Source organism: Rhineura floridana, chromosome 4 (assembly GCF_030035675.1).
Source record: "Rhineura floridana isolate rRhiFlo1 chromosome 4, rRhiFlo1.hap2, whole genome shotgun sequence".
Classification (NCBI taxonomy): domain Eukaryota; kingdom Metazoa; phylum Chordata; class Lepidosauria; order Squamata; family Rhineuridae; genus Rhineura; species Rhineura floridana.
The window spans coordinates 31,603,410-31,625,622 of NC_084483.1; the positions used below are offsets into that span (position 1 = coordinate 31,603,410).

Consider the following 22,213-nt stretch of genomic DNA (forward strand, 5'->3'; position numbering starts at 1 on the left):
CAATGACAGTCACCCATTAAAGAAGGGGGGGAGTTCTCCCATTTGCAAGTTTAAGTATTATGCACACTCATTAAGGACTAAGGCCTGGTTCATATGTGCACATTCATGTTGACAACAGCAGCATCCAGTAACAATTGCATGTGTCATGATCATCTCAGATACAATGCCACAAATAAAATATTAATACCACCTCAACCATAGTGTTTTAATAGTCAGTTCACATACTCAGCTGCCAAGAGTACAAAAAAAATCAAATGATGTGTGCATATAGGCACATGTCTGAATATGAATGCTAACTGGCTAGTGCATGTCTGCTCACACATAATTGGAAAACATTGTGTTGGAGGTAATAGATACCACAGATACATCTTTTCATATCTGCAATGGCTCACTCACCCATGCAAGTCAATTGTGGGTTGCTATCATCAGCACATATCCATGAATCAACCAGCTCTGCCCATTGTAACTCAGTGGGGTGTTTTTTCCCACATAAATGTACATACGTCCATTGCTTTTAAAGGAAGAAATTCCACTTTTAGTTTTCTTTGACAACTTTGTCAGCATATAAGACAATATGAAAGCTAGTTAGGCAGCCAACATTATACGGTAGTTTTTACCTCTCCTCAGTGTATATAGTACAGCTACTGTCCACTTTTATAACAGTCAAGGAAGCCAGCCATTGGACAACCAATGACACAGTGTTGCAATAAGGCTCCTTATGATGCTTGTTAATATGAAAAAGTACAACATTGCATCACAGAAAGGGAGTGTATGGATACAGGAATTTCTGATTCTGTTTTGTTCTGTGCTGCTTGATAGTGTATGTGTGTGTATACCTGCATATATAAAATAAAATTACATCTCTGCAAACTATGCAGGTGTTGATATATTGCAGAATGCAAAATATTACACTGGCATTAAATGCAATTGGGATGTATATGACACTGTACTTCAGAATATTTTATTATCGTTGATGTTTCTGACTGTCTTACTCATACCAGATTGTAATGCTGAGCAAATCGGAATAAGGACCTGACAGGGAAACATATAAAGAAGCTGTTTTCTCCTTTTGTGATATATCACCAGCCTTACAAACGTAACCAAATCAGATTTTTACATTGGTTTGATTTTTGAGTGAACTCAGCCACAATATATTTACAGCTTTGTCAACGTAGAACTATAAATAATGAACAGCTATTGTCTGGAATGTACTCACCTCCCTCTGCCTCCCTGCAGAACATTCTTGTGCAGGCAGAGAAGACTACAGCAACACACAGTGCTAGTAGTTGTACAATGGCTGTGTAATATGTGGTATCTCAAAGTTGTAATGCTCCGCAAACCACTTAAGCATAGTGGGCCCACTGAAGGCAGATGACTACCCAGGAGCAATTGTAAAGGATTTCAAGCATGATCTCCATTAAGAAAAAAGCACATATGAATAGCACGCTTGCAGTCCACCCAGTCCTCTATGCATTGTACTCAGAAGTTAAATCCCAATGTATTGAACAGGGCTTATTATTTCTCAGTAATGCTGCAATCCTAGCACACCTATCTGGAAATAAGCTCCACTGAACAAAGTGGTACTGACTTCCGAGTCAATATACCAATCAATATTATAGGGTTGTAGCCTCCATGTACATCACACGGAACCCGATCATAGGCACATAGACTCAGAAGTAAGCCTCACTGAATTCAACAAGAATTAGTCCTATAGCCATGCATACATGCCTACATCGTGGTAACTCCCATCGAGTTCAATGGGACTTACTCCCAGGAAAGTGTGTATAGGACTAAAACAGTGAAAATGCTCCCACTTGAAGCAATGTGCATCAGGCACCACATGTTTATCTTTAAATAATAGCTTTGGTCTCAAGAAGAACAGGTATGTCACCAGCGGTCAGGTCCTGGCACCCACCAGAAAAGGTCAGTGCTAAATATTGCAGGGGGCAGTATTACCGTACAGAGAACACTGCAGAAACCAAAATCTGCAGGCTTATTCACAGTGCAATCCTATGCATGTTTACCTAGAAGTCCCACTGTGTTCGATGGGGCTTACTCCCAGGAAAGTGTACATAGGCTTGTAAAAAAGTATTTAACACCCTGACACATGAGCAAAAGAACACAGGAAGTAGCCTTGTATGGAATCAGTCAGCGGTCCATTTCTAGTTCAGTACTTTCTACACTGATTGGCAGCAGCTCTCCAGGGTTACAGGCAGGGAGCATTTCCCAGCTCTATCTAGAGTACTAGGGATTGAACCTGGGACATTCTGTATGCAAAGCAGGTGCCCTACCACTGAGCAATGGTCCTTTCAGTGAGCGAACGGAGGCATCACCATTTATGAAGTATCCTGTCCATTATGCAATTAATTGCAGTTTAAGACTCTGGGTGCAGCATTTTTTTAAAGCCACACAAACACCATGCGTAGCCTGCCTTCTGCATCTGTTGAAACATTTTTCTGCACCACATGTATGCTGCTTACCCCAGCTTTCTACAATGTAATCGGCTTGATTATAGGCTTTGTTCTCTTATATTGTCTAAGGCTCAAATCCTATACATACTTACATGGGAGTAAGTCCCACTGAATTCCGTGGGGCTTCCTTCCGAGTAGATATGTATAGGATTGCACTGTGAATCTGTTCTGAATAGTCATAGTATGCTTTCTGATGTGTTTCAATTAGAAATGTGGGTGGATAGTGATTAAACCTAGATTACATGTAGGCTCTTTCCAACCTACAGTTATTGGACTCCAACTCCCATCAGCCCCAGCCAGCATGACCAATGGTTAGGGCTGATAAGAGTTGTATTCCAACCACATCTGGAAAGCATGTTGGCGGCTATCTCTGACTTAAATTACACAACCTTAATGAAATCCACACAAGTCCCTGAACCCTTCTATAGTTTTAGAACATAAGACGAGTCTACTGGGTCAGGCCAATAGCCCATCTAGTCCAGCGTCCTATTCTCACAGTAAACAACCAGATATCGATGGGAAGCCAACAAGCAGGATCAGAGCACAGCAAAACTCTCTCCACTTGCGATATTCAGAGGAATGCTGTCTCTGACCCTGAAGACAGAACATAGCCGCTGTATCGTCCATGAAATCATCCCCCCAGTGTTTTGAAAACAGTAGCTAGGAGAGTTGGGGAAGGGGAGGAAAAGGGACTGAGCTGGTTTCCTTCCATTCCTCCTCCCAGTCACTGTAGCACTAGTTTTCTAGCTGAACACCAAGGAAGAACTGCAATGTTCGGCATGAAACTCGGCACCCTCTCTTTCACTCCTTGGCCCGATCATCTGACACAAAACGACACCCTTGACGATCATATTAATTAAGCTGGGGTAAATACCACCGCTTGGCTCTGTACTCTCACAGTCATTAACACAAATTAGAATCTCTTACTTCACCCAGGAGCATCCATTAAAAGCAGGAGGGGAAGGGGGGAAATCACCCTTTAATAAATAAACAAATAAATACAGGGTGGTTGTAAGTGTTACGTTAAAGAGTAACTTGCTGCCCAATCCAATGAGCATTTAGTCTGAAGTCCCACCGAGTTCAAATCCAGGCTTGTTCGTAGGTTACTGTGCATGGAACTGCAGTCATGGAATGCAATCCTATGCCTATTGACTCAGAAGTAAGTCCCACCATGTTCAATGGCGTTGACTCCCAGGTAAGTGCCCAGGACTGCAACCTTAACCTGCAATTCTATGCACAGTTACATCAGAGCAAGTCCAGTTGAACTCAGTGGGCTTCATTGGTGAATAAATATCATGCCCAGAATCCGCATTAAGTAACCTTGAGAAATATATGCCCTGAGTCAAGCATCAAGCCCTAGATATCTGCTAGAATAACCAAGGACTCTACTATCCTTTTAAAGAATAATAAAAAAATATTATTGTAAAAAATCTCAGTCATCCTTTGCATGGATTAAAGCCATAAACATTGGGGGAGGGGGGAGGAAAAAATCAATTTGAAATTTTATTAAGCAGGCTGGGAGGTTTGGTCAACATCGATAGCCAGAGGTGAGTTTGTCCACATACTTTGCTAACTGCATCGCTCCTTCCCCCTTCACCCCGCCCCCTTCCGGTCGTCGAGATCATCACCACCATTATTACTAGTATTATTGTTAGTCGAAGGTGAACCAAACACTGGCCAATGAGAGGAAGAGGAGCGGTGCTGGCTTCGTTTGGGATGTTGCCATGGTTTTTCCTCGAAGGAAAAGAACGAAAAAGGAAAAGGGGGGGGGGGAGGCAAGGAACCGAAGAGGGCGGCCAGCCACGTGGCGGGGGAGCGAGCCAGGCCGGAGGGCGGATTGTGCACGCCGGCCGGACCAGGGCTGCTCTCGCTCTCCTTCCTCCCCCTCAGGGCGGCGGGCTCCTCTTTTTATTCTTTGCCATCGACGATCGCCAGCTCTTTGATCACCCTCAGTTTGCCGCTGGCGTCGATCCTGCGCTTCTCCCTGATTAGGTCCTCCAGGCTTTGAAACCGCACCGTGTGCACCTTGCTGTCTGCCAGGTGGATCTTGAGATAGTATTGCTGCTGGGGCTGAGAGCCCGAGGCCGGCTGGAGCTCGCCGCCGGCTTTGAACTCCCGTTTGCCGAAGCGGCACCAAGCGGCGAAGCTCTCCGAGTTCGTCCAGCAGATCTCGTGGCTTTTTAAGCCCAGGTGGCCGCAGGCGTTCTGCACCACCAGCTCAGCCACCAGGGGGCGGTAGCGGTACCAGCTACTCACCACCCGGCCCACGTTGCCGGCGGCCGCCTCGTACAAGTTGTCCTGGCGAATTTGGCCCTGGTGCAAGTGGATGATCTGGCCGCTGCCCACATAAACCGCCCAGTGAGGGGGCGGCGGAGGGTGGTCGGACGGCCCCAGGTACAGCAGCTCCAGCAGGTCTCCCGGCTTGCACAAGGCCGGCAGGGCCGCCACCGGGTAGACGCTCAGATCCCCAGCGTGGGGGTCTCCGTTCACTTTGGAGAAGATGCATTCCTGGCCGCAGAAGGCGGAGAACTGGGTCTCGCTCAGCACCAGCTGCGGCGTGTGGTGGTGGTGAGTGGGGGTCTCTTGGCCAGGGCTGCTGGAGCCCTTCACGCTGTACTTGTCCGGCTGCCCTCCGCGCTCGTCCAGGTCCTCCTCCTCATCCGAGAAAAAGTATGCCACCCCGACGCGCAGCTCGTCCTTCTCGATCCCCGAGGGGTCCCCGGTCGGCAGCTCGCTGTAATTCAGGTGAGTGATGCGATCCAGTTGATTTCCCATCAATGACAGGGCGAGGCGAGAGCAAGAATCGCCGGATCTGAGAAAGAGAGAGAGAGAGAGAAAGGGAGAAAAGAAAGAAAGAGCAGAGTGACAGAATTAGAGAGGGGGGATTAGGGCCGGGGGTAGGGGGCGGAATTACAAGAACACGCAACAAAACAAATCCAGGCACACGCCTAAAGGGATCAGGTGGGGTCGATTCTCCATGCCTCACCTTTGCCCAGGAAAAGAGAAAGAATTGTCTCTGCCGGATCCTTATTTCTCTTTCTCCCCCCACCAACACGCCCACCCGCCGCAGGCCTCTTGGAGCCGGCAAGGGCTGCTCCCCGGCACCCAGATGTTGTGAGCATCAGCTACACCGCTGGCTTGCCTGCGGAGCTGCACCGCGTGCAGCAACTCGATCCTTTGGCTAGGGCGATCCTCCGGAGACCAAAGCGGTACGCAGTAAGGCCACTGCTCGGGACAGCGACCAGGTGCACCCTTCCCAAAGGAGGAGAGCGAGTTGCCTGGGCAAGGAGGGAGACTCCGGGTGGGGTGAGGGGACGGAGAGTTTCTCCCCTTTGTCTCCAGCTGCCGTTCCCTGCCTCTCCCTTCCCTTCTCCAAAGGCCACTTCTTGGAGGGACTTCGAGCCTCCGCGCCTCGAGGTGCAACAATGTATGCTCTCTGGAGAGAGACAGAGGCAGCTCAGCGGCGCCCTTTCCTCCCGACTCCCTGACCCGAAGCAATTGCCAGCCGCGGCGAAGTGTAGCCTGCCCCGGCTGTGACCTTCCTCTGAGAAACTAACAACTAGCCCCGACGGCTTGGATGGTGGGAAAGATCTGTCTGGACGCCGCGCTTCCGCTCTGCGTACCCGGAATCGCCCAGATCCTGACAAAGCCCCCGAACTCCTTTAAAGTCCTCTTGTCGCCATGGGGGCCGCCGCCGCTGGGCAGGACAAGGAGTTGAGCCAGGTCCTCCTCGGCACCCGCCGTCCAAGCGCTGGCGATCCCGGTTCCGAGTGGCATGCGCGCCCGCGCCCGCCTGCGCCCTTCACCTGTACAGTCCCGCTCGGCTCTGGGCTCCCTTTGGCAGCACCGACGAGTCTAAAGTAGCAGCTGCTCCTGATGCCAAAGCCCGCCCTTGGCCGAGCTCATTGGCTGCGCGGCTCTGCGCTTGGAAAGCTCGAGCCATCCTCTGGAGTGTCAATCACCGCCAGAAGGGTGGGATTCCAGACGCCCGCTGTCTGCTCGCCTTCTGCAGCAGCAGCAGCAACAGCGAGGACCCAGGGCTGCTGTCCAAAGCCTCGTGTGCCCGGCTAGGCGGGTGGCTGGTGGCTCTAGTGGTGGTGGTAGCAGCAGCCGCAGCAGCATGTGACAAGCCGTCATTGCTGAGAAGGGAAGCCCCACTCGCTGCCTCCCCCCACATGCTACTAAATAATGGATTTGCACAATGCCACGACTTACAATTTTTACTATTTGCCATTGTGAATTCCCCCCCCCAATCTTATGCTGCCTCTTTATCATCAGTACTTAGATTTGGAGAGGGTAGATCTTTTTTATTTTTAAAATTAAAACCCCCCAATTAGCTATTAAATCAGTGAAGGGAGAACTCATTTGTGTTCATAAAAATGTGCACATTAAATTTAAATGAATACATCTTTGTGTGGAAAGATGTAAGGCATTTTGACAATCGCTGTTGTGGTGTTCAATGCCTTAAACAAGATGACCGCTTACCAAGTGTGTGACAGGTTAGGGAGTTGTAATCCCACTTGCTGTAGAGACAGCATCTCAGTGCCAGTTCATCATAAACGTGTGAGAGCTCCACAATAACTGTTACAATCCTAGTACATTTCATGTTGTTGTGGAGGTCTGTTGAGGCTTGTTGTACCCATTGTCCTGCAGCTGCTCAAGGGCCTCCATGTTATTTCAGATGTAAACTGTAGTTTTATAGGGAGATATAATGAATGAGATGCAGTGATATATTTGCTTATTGTCTGTGGAAAATGTCTCTCTAAGGAAAGTAAGAGTGACATATTTGCATGGAGCTCCTCATTCACTTCAGTGGAGATTGGAGAGTCTGCTTGTGTGCATGTTCATTTGTGTGTGTGCACATGCACACAGACATCTCTTCAAGCGCGTAGAGGAGCCTGTGCAGGAAGCTCTGTGTGCCTGCCTCTCTTTTCCTGCCTCAGGCCAGAGCTTGGTGGCAGAGCACATGCTTTGCATGCTGAAGGTCCCAGCTTCAGTCCCCGAAATCTCTTCTGTACAGCTTGAGATTTGAGTCCTCACTCCACCTGCACCAAACCTAAGCCTAGAGGTGTATTCCTGCATCTGCTGCACATATCCAGCCTCTGTTATCCTGAACTGTCTGTTCCCTCCTTATTACCACTCACTGTCACACTTTATATTGTAAGTTACTTGGGGCAGAGACCGTCCTTGGAAGCACTATGTGGATTAGTATCACTATAGATGTGATAACAGTGTGTGCCCATCTACTGGACTCGTGCGGGATTGCTGGATAGGGATGGAGAGTTCTGCCAATTTTGGTTCTCTGTTTCTCATTTTTCCAGTCTTAAATTTATTTCTCCACATTTCTGCAGCAATTTGCTATTTTTTTTTAACAAAAATCTTCATGAAAATGCTCCAGTATTTTAGTGCATATTTCTCCTAATAAGCACATTTTTGAAGGCAGTTTTCACTCATTTATGCAAGCAAGTCCTTGTCATATAATGAATTTGTTATTTTTACTCATATATTTGTTTTTATGCATACTTAACATAAGAACATAAGAAGAGCCTGCTGGATCCGGCCAGTGGCCCATCTAGTCCAGGATCCTGCTTTCACAGTGGCCAACCAGGTGCCTGGGGGAAGCCCACAAGCAGGACCCGAGTGCAAGAACACTCTCCCCTCCTGAGGCTTTTAGCAACTGGTTTTCAGAAGCATGGTTGGCAAACTGCATTGCAAAATTTGAATAAGTGTGAATTTCAAAGGATGGTTCTCATATTGTTTCGGAAAGTGAAAATTTGATAGATTCAGCTTGAAATGCGAACTGAATCAAAGTTCTCACTCATCCCTTTTGCTGGATGAAGGCACATGTGTGTGCAAGGTGGTGGAACGGCCTCTGGAGCTGAATGGGATCTCGGTCTGGGTATTCCCATGTCACTGTCTTGCTGTTGGTTTGTGATTGCAGTCCTCACACTGCTTGCTTTGGAGAGCCCCCCTCCCTTAGATTGAATTTTGGGGGGGATTTCTTTGATGACCATAGCTTACACAGTGCCTCCTTTTGCAATTAGTGCTGTGTGTCAGTCGTTCTCTCTTGTGGTATCAGCAAATAGAAAGCCTTTGTATATATTGCTGGCATCTCATCAGGTATTTGCTTCGTTTAGATTACTCTACTAATTAAGTTTAGAACACAAGCGTTGGTTCTTCCCCAGCACCCAGTACTGCCAAATAAACAGGCTGCATTTCAGCATTAGAGACATTCAAGATGCACGCCTTTCACTGCTGAGACAAATGGGCTGCTGACCTCTTAGATTTGCCTTGCAAGACCCTCTTTCTTTTTCCATCCCACAAAGTGACTGTTTTCGTGGCTTTCCAGTTGCAGCCGAGCTTCCAAGATGTGGCACCCATGAGCTCCTAATTAAAAACAACACTCCTGTAACCCTGGAACGAACATCTGATGACAGTGGAAGGGCTCATTCCTCCTGCCTGTTATCTGTTTGTTCTACTTAGATAGCAAAGCAGAAATGCGAAGGATGGTACAAGATAGACCCGTGGGCTGACTTGCCCAGCCTGCTGCTACTGAGCTAGTACAATGTGCTACCCTAAGCACATTGACTTGGAAAGCAGATCCATTGGACTGTGTGTGCCACATTCCCCATTCACTTCAATGGGAAATCATTTCAAGTAAGCGGTTCTGGCTGCCATTCTATACCCATTAATCTGGGAGTAAGCTCCATTGGGTTGTATCCAATGTATCATACTCAAAATAGACCTATTGAAATGAGCAAACATTACTGATTCAGGTCCATTGATTTCAATGGGTCTACTCTGAGTATAACGCAATTGGCTACAATCCAGTGGACCTAATGGGCCTTAGTTTTGAGTAGGCATGTGTAAGCTTGTGCTGTATGGCTGCAATCCTATACATAGTTACTCAAGAGTAAGTTCAATTGAACTGATTAGGACTTGCTTCGGAGCAGACATGCATAGGGTTGCATTGCTGGGGTCTTTATCAGCTTGACCACTGCTGTAGTGATCTGTTTATCTTCACAGCACCTCTTAATATACAAAGTGAACTGCTTTATACTAGACACAGGTTTCATGGATTATGACCCAACAATATGAGCTTTTTGAGGAAGTGGGAGCTGGAAAAATAAGAACACTCAAATCCTTGTTGTTATGTGCCTTCAAGTCGATTTTGACTTATGGCGACTCTATGAATCAGTGATCTCCAATAGCATCTGTTATAAACCACCCTGTTCAAATCTTGTAAGTTCAGGTCTGTGGCTTCCTTTATAGAATCAATAAATCTTTTGTTTGATCTTCCTCTTTTTCTACTCCCTAATGTTTTTCCCAGCATTATTGTCTTTTCTAGTGAATCATGTCTTCTCATTATGTGTCCAAAGTATAATAACCTCAGTTTCATCATTTTAGCTTCTAGTGATAGTTCTGGTTTAATTTGTTCTAACACCCAATTATTTGTCTTTTTCGCAGTCCATGGTATGTGCAAAGCTCTCCTCCACCACCACATTTCAAATGAGTTGATTTTTCTCTTATCCGCTTTTTTCACTGTCCAACTTTCACATCCATACATAGAGATCGGGAGATCTGAATGATCCTGACTTTAGCGTTCAGTGATACATCTTTGAATTTGAGGATCTTTTCTAGTTCTCTCATAGTTGCCCTCCCCAGTTCTAGCCTTCTTCTGATTTCTTGACTATTGTCTCCATTTTGGTTAATGACTGCCGAGGTATTGATAATCCTTGACAAGTTCAACATTCTCATTGTCAATTTGAAAGTTACATAAATCTTCTGTTGTCATTACTGTAGTCTTCTTGACGTTCAGCTGTGGAACTGCTTTTGTGTTTTCCTCTTTAACTTTCATCAGCATTCATTTCAAATCATTACTGGTTTCTGCTAGTAGTATGGTATCGTCTGCGTATCTTCAATTATTGCTATTTCTCCCTCCAATTTTCACACCTCTTTCATCTTGGTCCAATCCCGCTTTCCGTATGATATGTTCTGCATATAGGTTAAACAAACAGGGTGATAAAATACACCCCTGTCTCACACCCTTTCCGATTGGGAACCAATCGGTTTCTGAATATTCTGTCCTTACAGTAGCCTCTTGTGCAGAGTATAGGCTACTCATCAGTACAATCAGATGCTGTGGCACTCCCATTTCTTTTAAAGCATTCCATAGTTTTTCATGATCTACCCAAAGAGAGCTTTGGCTATGGGGCAGTATACAAATGCAATACATACAAACATACATACATACATACATACATACAAACACAATCAAAGTCTTTGCTGTAATCTATAAAGCACAGAAATGAAATTCTGAAATTCCTTGGTCCGTTCCGTTATCCAACGTATGTTTGTGATATGATCTCTGGTACCTCTTCCTTTTCTAAATCCAGCTTGGACATTTGGCATTTCTTGCTCCATATATGGTTAGAGCCTTTGTTGTAGAATCTTTAGCATTACTTTACTTTCATTGAATATTAAGGCAATAGTTCGATGCTTACTACATTTCCTGGGATCCCCTTCCTTTGGAATTGGGATATATATAAAATGCTTCCAGTCTGTTGGCCATTGTTTAGTTTTCCATATTTATTGACAAATTTTTGTCAAAATGTGGACAGATTCAGTCTCAGTAACATGTAGCAACTATACTGGTATACCATCTATTCCTGGTGATTTGTTTCTTCCAAATATTTTAAGAGCAGCTTTTCACCTCTAAAATTTCTAGTTCTTCATCATACGGTTCCTCTGTGAATGAATTTGTCATCCTTGCTCTTTTATTGAGTTCTTCAGTGTATTGCTTCCATCTTTCTTTTATTTCATCCCTACTCTTGGTTTAAATTTCCCTTTAATTTCTCTAATCTTTTGGAATAGGGCTCTTGTTCTACCTTTTTTGTTGTCCTCTTCTATTTCTTTACAATAACTATTGTTTTTTTTTTAATAATTTTTATTCAAATTTTTCAAAAGACAAACAAAACAAAGTCAAAAAACATAACAATAAAATAAAATAGTTGACTTCCGATTTGTCGCAGATCAGCTATAAGTATATAATATACATCAAACCTGTCCCTTAATGTATACATACAGGATCACTTTTCTCCATAGGCTGTCTTAGTTAATCGTCAAATCCCAATATCATCATTTTATTTTGATCTTTCAACAAAAAGTCTAAGAGAGGCTTCCATTCCTTAAGAAAAGTATCTGTCGATTTTTCTCTAAGTAGACATGTCAATTTATCCATTTCTACTAAGTCCATTAATTTCAATAGCCATTTTTCCGTTGTTGGTGTTGATTCCATTTTCCACTTTTGTGCATATAATAATCTTGCTGCCGTAATCATATATAATATTATTCTTCCATATTTTTTTTCTATTTGTTTATCCATAAAACCCAATAAAAAAAATTCTGGTTTTGACTGAATATTTATCTTTAGAATTTTTTGCATCTTCCTACCTATCTGTGCCCAAAATGATTTTGCCTTTTTACACAGCCACCACATATGATAAAATGATCCTTCTTGTTGTTTACATTTCCAACAAACATTAGAAACATTACTATACATTTTTGACAACTTTTCTGGAGTCATGTACCAACGGTACATCATTTTATAGAAATTTTCTTTAAGATTATAGCATAGTGTAAATCTCAAGCCTTTTTTCCACATATTTTCCCATTGATCCATTTGTATGTTATAACCAAAATTTTTTGCCCACTTTACCATACACTCTTTTACTTGTTCTTCCTCCATATCCATTTTCAGTAAGAGTTTATACATTTTCGCAATTATATTTTCATCATTTGTACACAATCCTATTTCAAAATCAGATTTACTTATTTCAAACCCATACATTTTCTTGTCCATTTTATATCTTTCTAACAATTGTAAATAGGCAAACCATTGAAAACTATATCCTTCTTTTGTCAGTTGTTCTCTCTCTTTCATTATATATTCTCCATGTACATTTTCTAATAGTTCTTGATAAGTTAACCATTTCTCTTTTCCAGCCATTTCTCTTCTGTAAAACGCTTCTTGACTTGAGACACATAATGGTATTTTCGAATAAAACCTTGGTTTATATCTATTCCATATTTTCAACAGAGGACGTCTTATAAAATGATTGTTAAAGTCTACATTTACTTTTACTTTGTCATACCATAGATATCCATGCCATCCCCACTTCAAATTATGGCCCTCCAAATCCAATAGTCTTTTATTCCTCAATAAGATCCATTCCTTTATCCAGACTAAACAGCAGGCAGCAAAATAAAGTCTCAGATTTGGTAATCCCAGTCCTCCTCTTTCTTTGGCATCTTGTAGTAATTTAAATTTAACTCTTAGTTTTTTTCCTTGCCATACAAATTTAGAGATATCTTTTTGCCATTGTTTAAAAGGTAAATCAGAGGATATTACAGGTATTGTTTGAAACAAAAACATCATTCTCGGTAATACATTCATTTTTATCACAGATATTCTACCCATTAATGACAATTGTAGTTTATCCCATTTTAGCAAATCTTTCTTAATCTCTGTCCATAATTTTTCATAATTATTATGAAACAACTTTGAGTTTTTATTTGTCATAATGATACCTAAATATCTTCCCGGAAGTGAGTGCTCAGCTGGTGACTGTCTCTGAGAGATCTCTGCCTCAGAGGAAGCTTTTTTCAGGTTAAAAGCCAGTTAAAAGGAAACTTTGACTGGCTTAAATGTTCTCCAAGGTATAGGAGAACCGATCAGATTTTCCACAAGACTTCGTTGAGCTGTCGGCAGCTGGAATTGATCAGGAAATCCCTGAGATAAGAAGGCATGCCGAGCGGCTGAAGACAGAGTCAGGATTTCCATGCAAGCTGTACTGGAAAAAAGCGAAGCGTTTTTTTTTCCTTCTAAAAAAAACGTCCTTAACCAGCGAGCCTACTTCTGTCTAAATCTTATCATTTGGCTTAAATTACTACAATAAAAGGGATTTGTTTACGAATCAGCAACTGAGAAACCTGGGTGAGTCATACTTTTTCTCTTTTAAATATAATTAAGGAAGAAAGAAAATGTAAACAACTTATATATATTTTTTTACGACAAAAAGCTGGCCTGAATTTGGAGTTTTAAAGTTTAAAAACGGATGAGAGGTAATTATTATTTGATGGAAATATATTTTGGACTATTTTTCTCCTTGGACTATTTCTTTTTGGACGAATCTGCTGTTCGTATATGTTACTAATCGCTTGGTGTTGGAAACCAGAATTGTTTTGCATTCTTGGACGTAGATAAGAACTGTGCTGTGCTGGCTGGACTATAATAACAGGCCTGGAATATTAACTTTTTTGTTGGTGGAGGAAAAAAAAAAAGAAATAGACTGCCTCTAGGTTTTGGAACAGTGGTTAATATCAGAAATTAAAGGCTTCTTTTGAAAATGACAACTAAAAAAGCAACTAAGGCCCAGGAGCGAAGAGGTTCTATTGACCCACAGGAAGGGGCTATACCCCCAGATATGTTTCAAAAAATAATGGAAGGGATTAATGATATAAAACAGGAAATGAAAACTGAATTGATAGATATAAAAGACTATATTAAAACACAAGTGGATGAGATTAAAGGGACAATTGGGCAAATAAAGGAGGATGCAAAAAATACTAAAGAAAAGGTACAAATCTTGGAGAATAGAACAGATATATTAAATCTGGAATTAGAAAAAAACTTGGACTATTTGGCTGTGACTGAAATGAGAAATAAAGAACATTGTTTGAGACTCCGTGCAATCCCCGAGGAAACAGGTGAAGACATCAGAGATAAAATTGTTAATGCTTTAGTAAAATTTCTGGATTTGAATGAAGATCGGATGGAATTTGAAATAGACAAAGTTTATAGAATTAATTCCAGATTTGCAACAATGAAAAAAATTCCAAGAGATGTGCTTGTTCATTTTATAAAGAAGACGACCAGAGATATGGTATTACAGCAACACTTTAAAAATACCTTTAAAATTGATGGTAAGGAAATACTGGTGATGAAAGAAATTCCTATTAGACTTTTACGTAAGAGAAAAGAATATGCTTTCCTTACAGAAAAACTTAAGCAATGCAAAATTCAACTTAGATGGGATGTTCCAGAAGGAGTGATCTTTACATTCAGACAACAGAAATATAGATTGAATACTGTTCAAAAAGCAAGGGACTTCTTGAGAAAAGCTTCAAAAGATATGGAAGAAGATAAACTCAAAGATATGGATATAATTCCTGGGAAACAAAGTCAACAAGGAATGCAGAGGAGGGGAAGGAAGATGATGGATTAAAAGGAGCATCAGGCACATTTTAAAATACACGCTTAAAGATGGATTACAAATATCTAACTTGGAATATAAATGGAGCCAACACGGCGCAGAAGAGAAAGAAAGTGTTTCATTATTTGAAAAAATTAAAATTGGATATAATTTGTTTACAAGAAACTCATATTAAGAAGAAAGATTCCAAATATTTGATTTGTAAAAATTTGGGTGAAGAATTTATTTCAGCTGGACCAAAAAAAAAAATGGAGTTGTTCTTTACATTAACCCACAATTGCTTCCTAAATTGGTATTACTGGATGATAGTGGTAGATTTGTGGGGGTTGAAATTACTTTACAGGGTACAAACATTTTGATAGTGGGTATTTATGCCCCCAATGAAGATAAAACAAGGTTTTACACAGGACTTATGGAAAAATTGTCAGAGTTTTCATATGATCATTGGTGCGTCATGGGTGATTGGAATGGGGTAATCTCACCAAAAATTGATAGGCTTTCTGAAAAAAATATCAAAGAGACACAGGGTAAATTACCGAAGATTTGCTTTGAACTGATGGAACATTTAGAATTGGTGGATACCTGGAGATATATAAATGATAACGCAAAGGAATTTACTTATTTTTCAGAAAGACACAAAACATTCTCGAGGATTGATATGATTTGGATGTCTAAAATTCTAGCGAAGGATATTTTTAAAATGGATATATTACCAAAAACTTTTTCGGACCACAATCCTGTGATATTAACTTTAAAAAAAAAAAATCTTGGATTTAGATGGAGACTAAATGAATCTTTATTACAGAATGACAAAGTAGTACAAGAATGTAAGAAGAAATTAAAAGAGTTTTTTGAACATAATTTACATAAAGGAACAAGTGAAAATATCGTTTGGGATACAAGTAAGGCATTTATGAGGGGATATTTTATTAAATGTAACTCTGAATTAAAAAAAAAGAAACAACAGAAAATGCAATTAATTTTGGAAGAAATAAAACAAAAAGAGGAAGAATTGAAAAAGAATCCAACTAAAGTTTCTATTGTAAATCAAATTAAAATGTTACAGAAACAAGTGTCAATGTTGACAGTTAGAGAAATTGAAAGGAAACTAAATTTTGCTAAACAAAGGACTTTTGAATTTGCAAATAAACCTGGGAAATGGTTAGCATATAAATTAAGAAAAGAACGTCAAAAAAATATTATTTTAAAGATACAAGAAGGAGATGAGACGCTGACAGATAATGTAAAAATCAAAAAGATTTTTCATCAATATTATTCAACATTGTACAAGTGTCAGGAAATTCCATCTGAAAAAATAGAAGAGTATATATCTAAACAGAATTTGCCTAAAATTACAGACTTTCAGAGACAAGCTATTAATGGCCCTATTACGTCAAGAGAGATATCTGAAGCTATAAACAAAATTAAATTAGGAAAGGCGCCAGGACCAGATGGGTTATCTGCAATGTATTATAAATGTTTGGAGGAAGAACTCTTGCTACCTTTACAGTCTACAATGAATTTTATTCTGCAAGAGGGAAAGATACCGGATAGTTGGAAAAATGCTAATATAACATTAATACCTAAAGAGGAGCAAGATTTAACTAAAACAAAAAATTATCGGCCAATATCTCTATTGAATAATGACTATAAAATTTTTACAATGATCTTGGCAGAAAGATTGAAAATAATATTGCAACAATTTATTCAGGAAAATCAATCAGGGTTTTTACCTAAAAGACAATTACGTGACAACGTCAGGAATGTCTTGAATGTGTTGGAATATTTAGAACAACGAAATGATAAACAAGCAGCTTTGATTTTTTTAGATGCTGAAAAAGCATTTGATAATTTGAATTGGAAATTTATGTTTCAGGTTTTGGAGCAAATGGATTTTGGAGACAATTTTATAAAATGGATTAGATCGATTTATACATCTCAGAAGGCTCAGATAATTGTTAACGGAGATTTAACGGATTCATGTGAAATACAAAAGGGTACAAGACAGGGATGTCCATTATCTCCCCTTTTATTTATTCTGGTCTTAGAAGTGCTGCTTAGAGATATAAGGCAAGATAAAAGGATTTTGGGATTAAAGATAAAAAAAGAATATAAATTGAGAGCATTTGCTGATGATTTGATAATTGTACTAGAATTATCCTTTGGAAGGAATTAATATATTGATGGACAAATTAAAAGAATTTGGACCGTTAGCAGGATTTAAGATCAACAATCAAAAAACAAAGATGTTGGTGAAAAATTTAACTTTAAGGGAACAGAAAGAGTTAATGGACAAGACAGATTTTACAACAGAGAAAAGTTGAAATATTTAGGTATCATTATGACAAATATTTCTTTACAATAACTATTGTAATAGTTCTTTGTCCCTACGTACTAGTTGCTGTATTGTTGCATTTAGGGTTCTGACTGTGTTTCTATCTCCTTTTGCTTTTGCTTTTGCTTTCCTTCTCTCTTTAACCATTTTAAGAGTTTCTTCAGTCATCCATTGGGGTCTTCCTCTCTTTTTAACTAGAAATATTGTCTTTTTGCATTCTTCCCTGATAATGTCTCTGACTTCATTCCATAGTTCTTCTGGTTCCCTGTCAACTAAGTTTAAAGCCTCAAACCTGTTCCTTATTTGATCTTTATATTCTTCTGGGATGTTATTTAAGTTAGAATGGACCTTGGAGGTTTTTTAGTCCAGCCCCCTGCTCAATGGTGGATTTGTAATGCAGAACTGAAATGTATCCCTGAATTATAAATTCATCTTACTATTACCTGGAAATGGGTATTATAATGTCTCACGGTGATATTCTTTGCAAAAACTGAGCCAAGAGGAAGTTTGACTCTATTTTTTCTGTGGACAGTCCTACTAATCATTAATCCAATTCTATTTTCAAGACAAATTAACACTCTTGCCTTCTTTACTTTCTACACCCACATCTCACATGTGCATGTCACACTTCCCACATTGATTAATAATCAAAATGGTGATCACATAGCCCTCTAACTGAGCAACGACAAGCAAAAACAAACTAAAATCTATTCCATCTTTTTTTTCCCCTCCCAGGAGAGAAGAGACTGCAAAGACAGCCAAGTCAAAAGGAAGAAAATAGATGTAAGGAAAAAGGGTGCTATTTCATATTCATAGGTTGGCTTTTGATTACTTAGACAACTATCAGAACCTCTCCCCTCACAATTCCAAATTCTGATATATGCCCAGTGCTCTGTCCACTGGGCCACAAGAGCCTATCACTGTATTAATAATTAACCAACATGGTATCCCATTGGCTTAAGCCCTCCTCGTGCACAGATTCCCATACATCAGGACACCAATGCGTTATATCACGTGAGTCAACAAGCCTTTCATTGAGTCACGGCTAGATGTCTTTTTCTAACCTTTTGAATGGTGGACTTTTTTTTTAACATTACCTCACATAGTATGATAGTTTTTTTGGGGGGGGGATTGGTTGACTCCCCCATATCCTAGAGAGCTTTACTTTGCAACAGGTTTCCAGAATATGGTAAATATCAGATCTTTCCAAACCGGGACATATTTGAAAAGATAGGCTTACTGGCTGAAACATACAGGGGAAAGTCACCATGCAATGAATGGCTTTGCTATGTTAAAAATAAATAGGAGAATGGGGTAGAATTCTGTAACAGCAGTGCCTTGGTTTTCCATGTTATTTCAGAAAGACATCTAAAGTGGGCAAAGCAGGCACTAACCGGGGGAAAGAATTTCATATTTTTGCAATGTGATCAGTTTGATAGCTTACATGTTTGGTGCTAGGTCACTATACTTCTGTTTCGCTTCAGATTTCTTCGACAGGAAGCGAGATGTTCCCATTTGTTCATCTGAATGATTTTTCATGCTGTACATATTCTGGATTATATATCTCTTCAGCAGCAATCTTATATCTGCTTACCTGGGAGAAAACAGGATGGGACTTACTTCAGATTACACATGAACAGGTTTGTTAATGTTCCCATAAACTATTTTAAAATAATCTACAATTTCAGCAAGAGATAGCAGGACAAAATCTTTTTGGTGTTTACCCAAGAGAGCTCTCTTCTCATACACATACGTATATAACACTAACTGATGACTCTTCACAAAATATTAGAAAGCCTGCCTTTTTCTTTCCTTTTCTTTTTTTTTGCTTTGAAAAAAGTCCAACATTTGCCCTGGGTAAAAAGAGTTCGTTTTATCTTTGACCTCAGTTTTCACCTGAAATACATGTAAACTTCATTGAGATGGAACTGGGAAGAGAAAGGGTCTAAATAGTCACAGTTTAATGTATTTCTATCACTCTAACAGGCCTAACTTTTAAGAAATATTGGTAAAGAGCTTTAGAACTATGATAATCAGGCCCGCATCACAGTAATATCAACTTGTAAAACATTACCATCAACCTGAGGCTTTTCAAACATATTTTAAAAAATTGTCCTGAAAAGTTTCGTGTTTATTGAAACCTTTCAGCATTACTCATTTTCTTGGCAGATATTGTTTGATGTTCCAGGCCTCATTGCTTCATCTTCCTTGACTGCAAGGAGAGAGTTCATTTGGGTGTGCCGCCAATACTGTTGAATCTACAGGTTGGTTTTGCAATGCCAATGTTCTGAGGCCTGCTCCCCTGCTCTTTGGAATGTTTCTGAAGCTTCGGGTTATGCTAATTAATGGGAAGGCATGGCCTAGTTAGGAAAGCGGGTCACACCTATCTGTCAATTTGAAGGTGTGGGGGAAGGAGAACTGTGTTCTGCCTGAGAGAGTTGTGCCAACAAAGGAAAGGATCAGTAGATTTTGTTGCTGTTGTTTAAATTGTGGAGGGGAGAAAAACCTCCTCACTGTTTCAAAACCAGCTAGTGTTGTTGACTGATGAGAAAATGATTTGTAGAAGGCTGCAAAGGGGAAAGGCAGCTTTGGGACTACTGTTTTAGGATAAACACTACTGAATGCCTTGACAGAGCAGGGCTGGCTTCTCTCCAGTGTGTATATATTTTGTAAATAAACAGATGCTTTTTAAGTCTCCAGTACTCTTTTTGTCCTCACTTGGAAACTGACTCTGGAAAGCTGACTGTGAGGTTTCCTACTACTTGTGAAAATGGGAGGTACAAAACACTGGACTCCATGAAGGATTTTACATAAGTAGCTAAATCAAGGATGCTGAACAGGTTGGACTCCAACTCCCATCAGCCCCAGCCAGCATGGCCACTGGTCTGCGATGATGGGAGCTTTAGTCCAACAGCATCCAGAGGGCCACCGGTTCACCATTCCTGATTTACAGGTCAAGGATTGTGGCCCAGTGAGTGCTGTGAGTAAATTACATCTTCACTGCATGGCTTGGATAGGTTTTCAAATTCATTTCCTTTAAAGAACTCTGGGAGCTGTAGTTTTGTTAGTGGAGCTGTAAATGCTGTATTTGAGAATTCTGAGAACTGAGTGAACAAATGGGATACCTCAGTAGCAGGTACAAATATCTGTTTTTCTGTTTATAAGTGCCCTGATAAAGGCCCAGCAAGGTTCCACAAACATTATGGGACTTTCAGTTTCCACTAAGCAACTGCAGCTTCCATGCTACCCAAAAAGCCGCTTCCAGATCTCAAAAAACCACACTATGATGAACTGCAGTGGTTGTGGTGGTAGGGAGGAGATAGTGCTGGTGTTTATATGGGCATGCACGTATCTTTGGGATTCTTTGGATCCTAGTCTATAGCAAAGATCCTGTGTTTAGTAGCATTCATAGAATTAAAACACATAATTTGTTGAAATTCTAATGGTTGATATCCAACTAAGTCATGGTCAGAATAGAAAAATATTTTTAGATGTTTAATACATATTAAGGAATGACATTTGTTTAATAAATGCACACCATCAATAATGTACTTTGATCAATATGTATTGATCAAAGTATAACATGCTTACTGATAATCTAAATTTGTCCAGTCAGTGAGGTACGGTGGTATAAAACCCAGACTGGTGAGATCTGGATTCAAATCCATGCTCAGCCAAGAAGCCACCTTGGTTGTCTTCGGAGAGTTATGAACTCTCAGCATAAACATACCTCACGAAGTTCCTGTGGGGATAAAATGGGAGAAACCCTAGTATGCTGTCCTTGCCTAACCGAAGGATGAATTGGATGAAATAGTAATGATATATAATTTTCTGAATTTGCAATTGAATTCATGGTTTTTCTTCTCTGGAGTCCCAGAATATTCACAGGGGTGAAGTCAGATGCTTCTTATTTTAATAGATGTTCCTTTGATCACCCCCACAGTTTTAAAACTCGTACAGTCACTCATGTTCTGAAATGTTGGTGCAGCAATCCAGATTCAGAATTATTCTTCTGCATATGTAAATCAAGTGGAGCAGTCTCTGTTGAAGCATTCACTGCTGTACTTTAATCCATTTCTGTGAGCAAGCAAGTTATCAAAGTGCTTGCGGTTATAGTTCTCGAATCCATTTTTGCAAACGAAGTAGAATATCTAAGTATTAAAAGTCAATGCAGAACAAGACGTTAAGACTGCTGCTCATGTCACTGGAAGTCTGGAATGGAGCAGCTGTCCTAAACATCATTTAGGTTTGTGTCCTCTAATAATTTTGAGTGTAGCTAAATGGACACATTTTGAATGCATCAAACAATGTTTTAGCCACAGAACTGTTATCTATTTGGGAATGATGGATACTGTTTTATTTTCCATTATATTTAATTGATTGGTAGTGAAATCCTATGTCTACTCAGAAGAAAGCTCCATTAATGAAGTTTACTTTCAGGGAAGTATATATAGGATTGCAACCTTATTCAGCTGTTGCAGTTCAGTGCTGGATTGTGCCATTTCAGACTGCTGTTTGGTAGGGGATCAAAGGCTTGAGTGCGTCCCCACATAAACTGTTACCTTAAACATGCATAGCAAGAATGTTGGTGAGAGTCCTAGGCCACATTGACACCATATATATATTCCACTATTATTCCACTTTAAACAGTCATGGATTCCCCCAAAGAATCCTGGGAAGTGTAGTTTGTCAAGGTTGCTGAAAGCTGTTAAAAGCAGAGCCTGGAAAAGTTACTTTTTTGAACTACAACTCCCATCAGCCCAATCCAGTGGCCATGCCGGCTGGGGCTGATGGGAGTTGTAGTTCAAAAAAGTAACTTTTCCAAGCTCTGGTTAAAAGTCTCCTGTTTCCCCCAGAGAGCTAGAATTCTCAGAGTTTTCTTGGAAGAGGAAATGACCATTAAACCACTTTGACAAACTAGCTCTGTAAGGGGAATAGGGGTTTCCTAGCAACTCTCAGCACTGCTCACAAACTGCACTCCCCAGGATTCTTTGGGGAAAGCCTTGACTATTTAAGGTGGAATAAAAGTGGAATAAATGTCTGGTGTGAAAGTGGCCCTACCTTCTTTCCTGTCCTGCTAGTTCTGTGTGTGAGAGGCAGGCAAGGAGATCATTTAAACATCTTCCCAATGC

At 40.6% G+C, this 22,213-nt stretch overlaps 1 protein-coding gene across 1 annotated transcript; it reads right to left on the reverse strand.

The window, feature by feature from the left end:
• Positions 1-3,951: 3,951 nt before the first annotated feature.
• Positions 3,952-6,269, reverse strand: LRATD1 (LRAT domain containing 1). The gene is made up of 2 exons (XM_061622743.1): positions 6,095-6,269; positions 3,952-5,283 (listed from the first exon to the last, which is right to left on the reverse strand). Exon 2 carries the CDS (start codon positions 5,244-5,246, stop codon positions 4,380-4,382), a length of 867 nt encoding a protein of 288 aa, XP_061478727.1. The 5' UTR covers positions 5,247-5,283; positions 6,095-6,269; the 3' UTR covers positions 3,952-4,379.
• Positions 6,270-22,213: the final 15,944 nt, after the last annotated feature.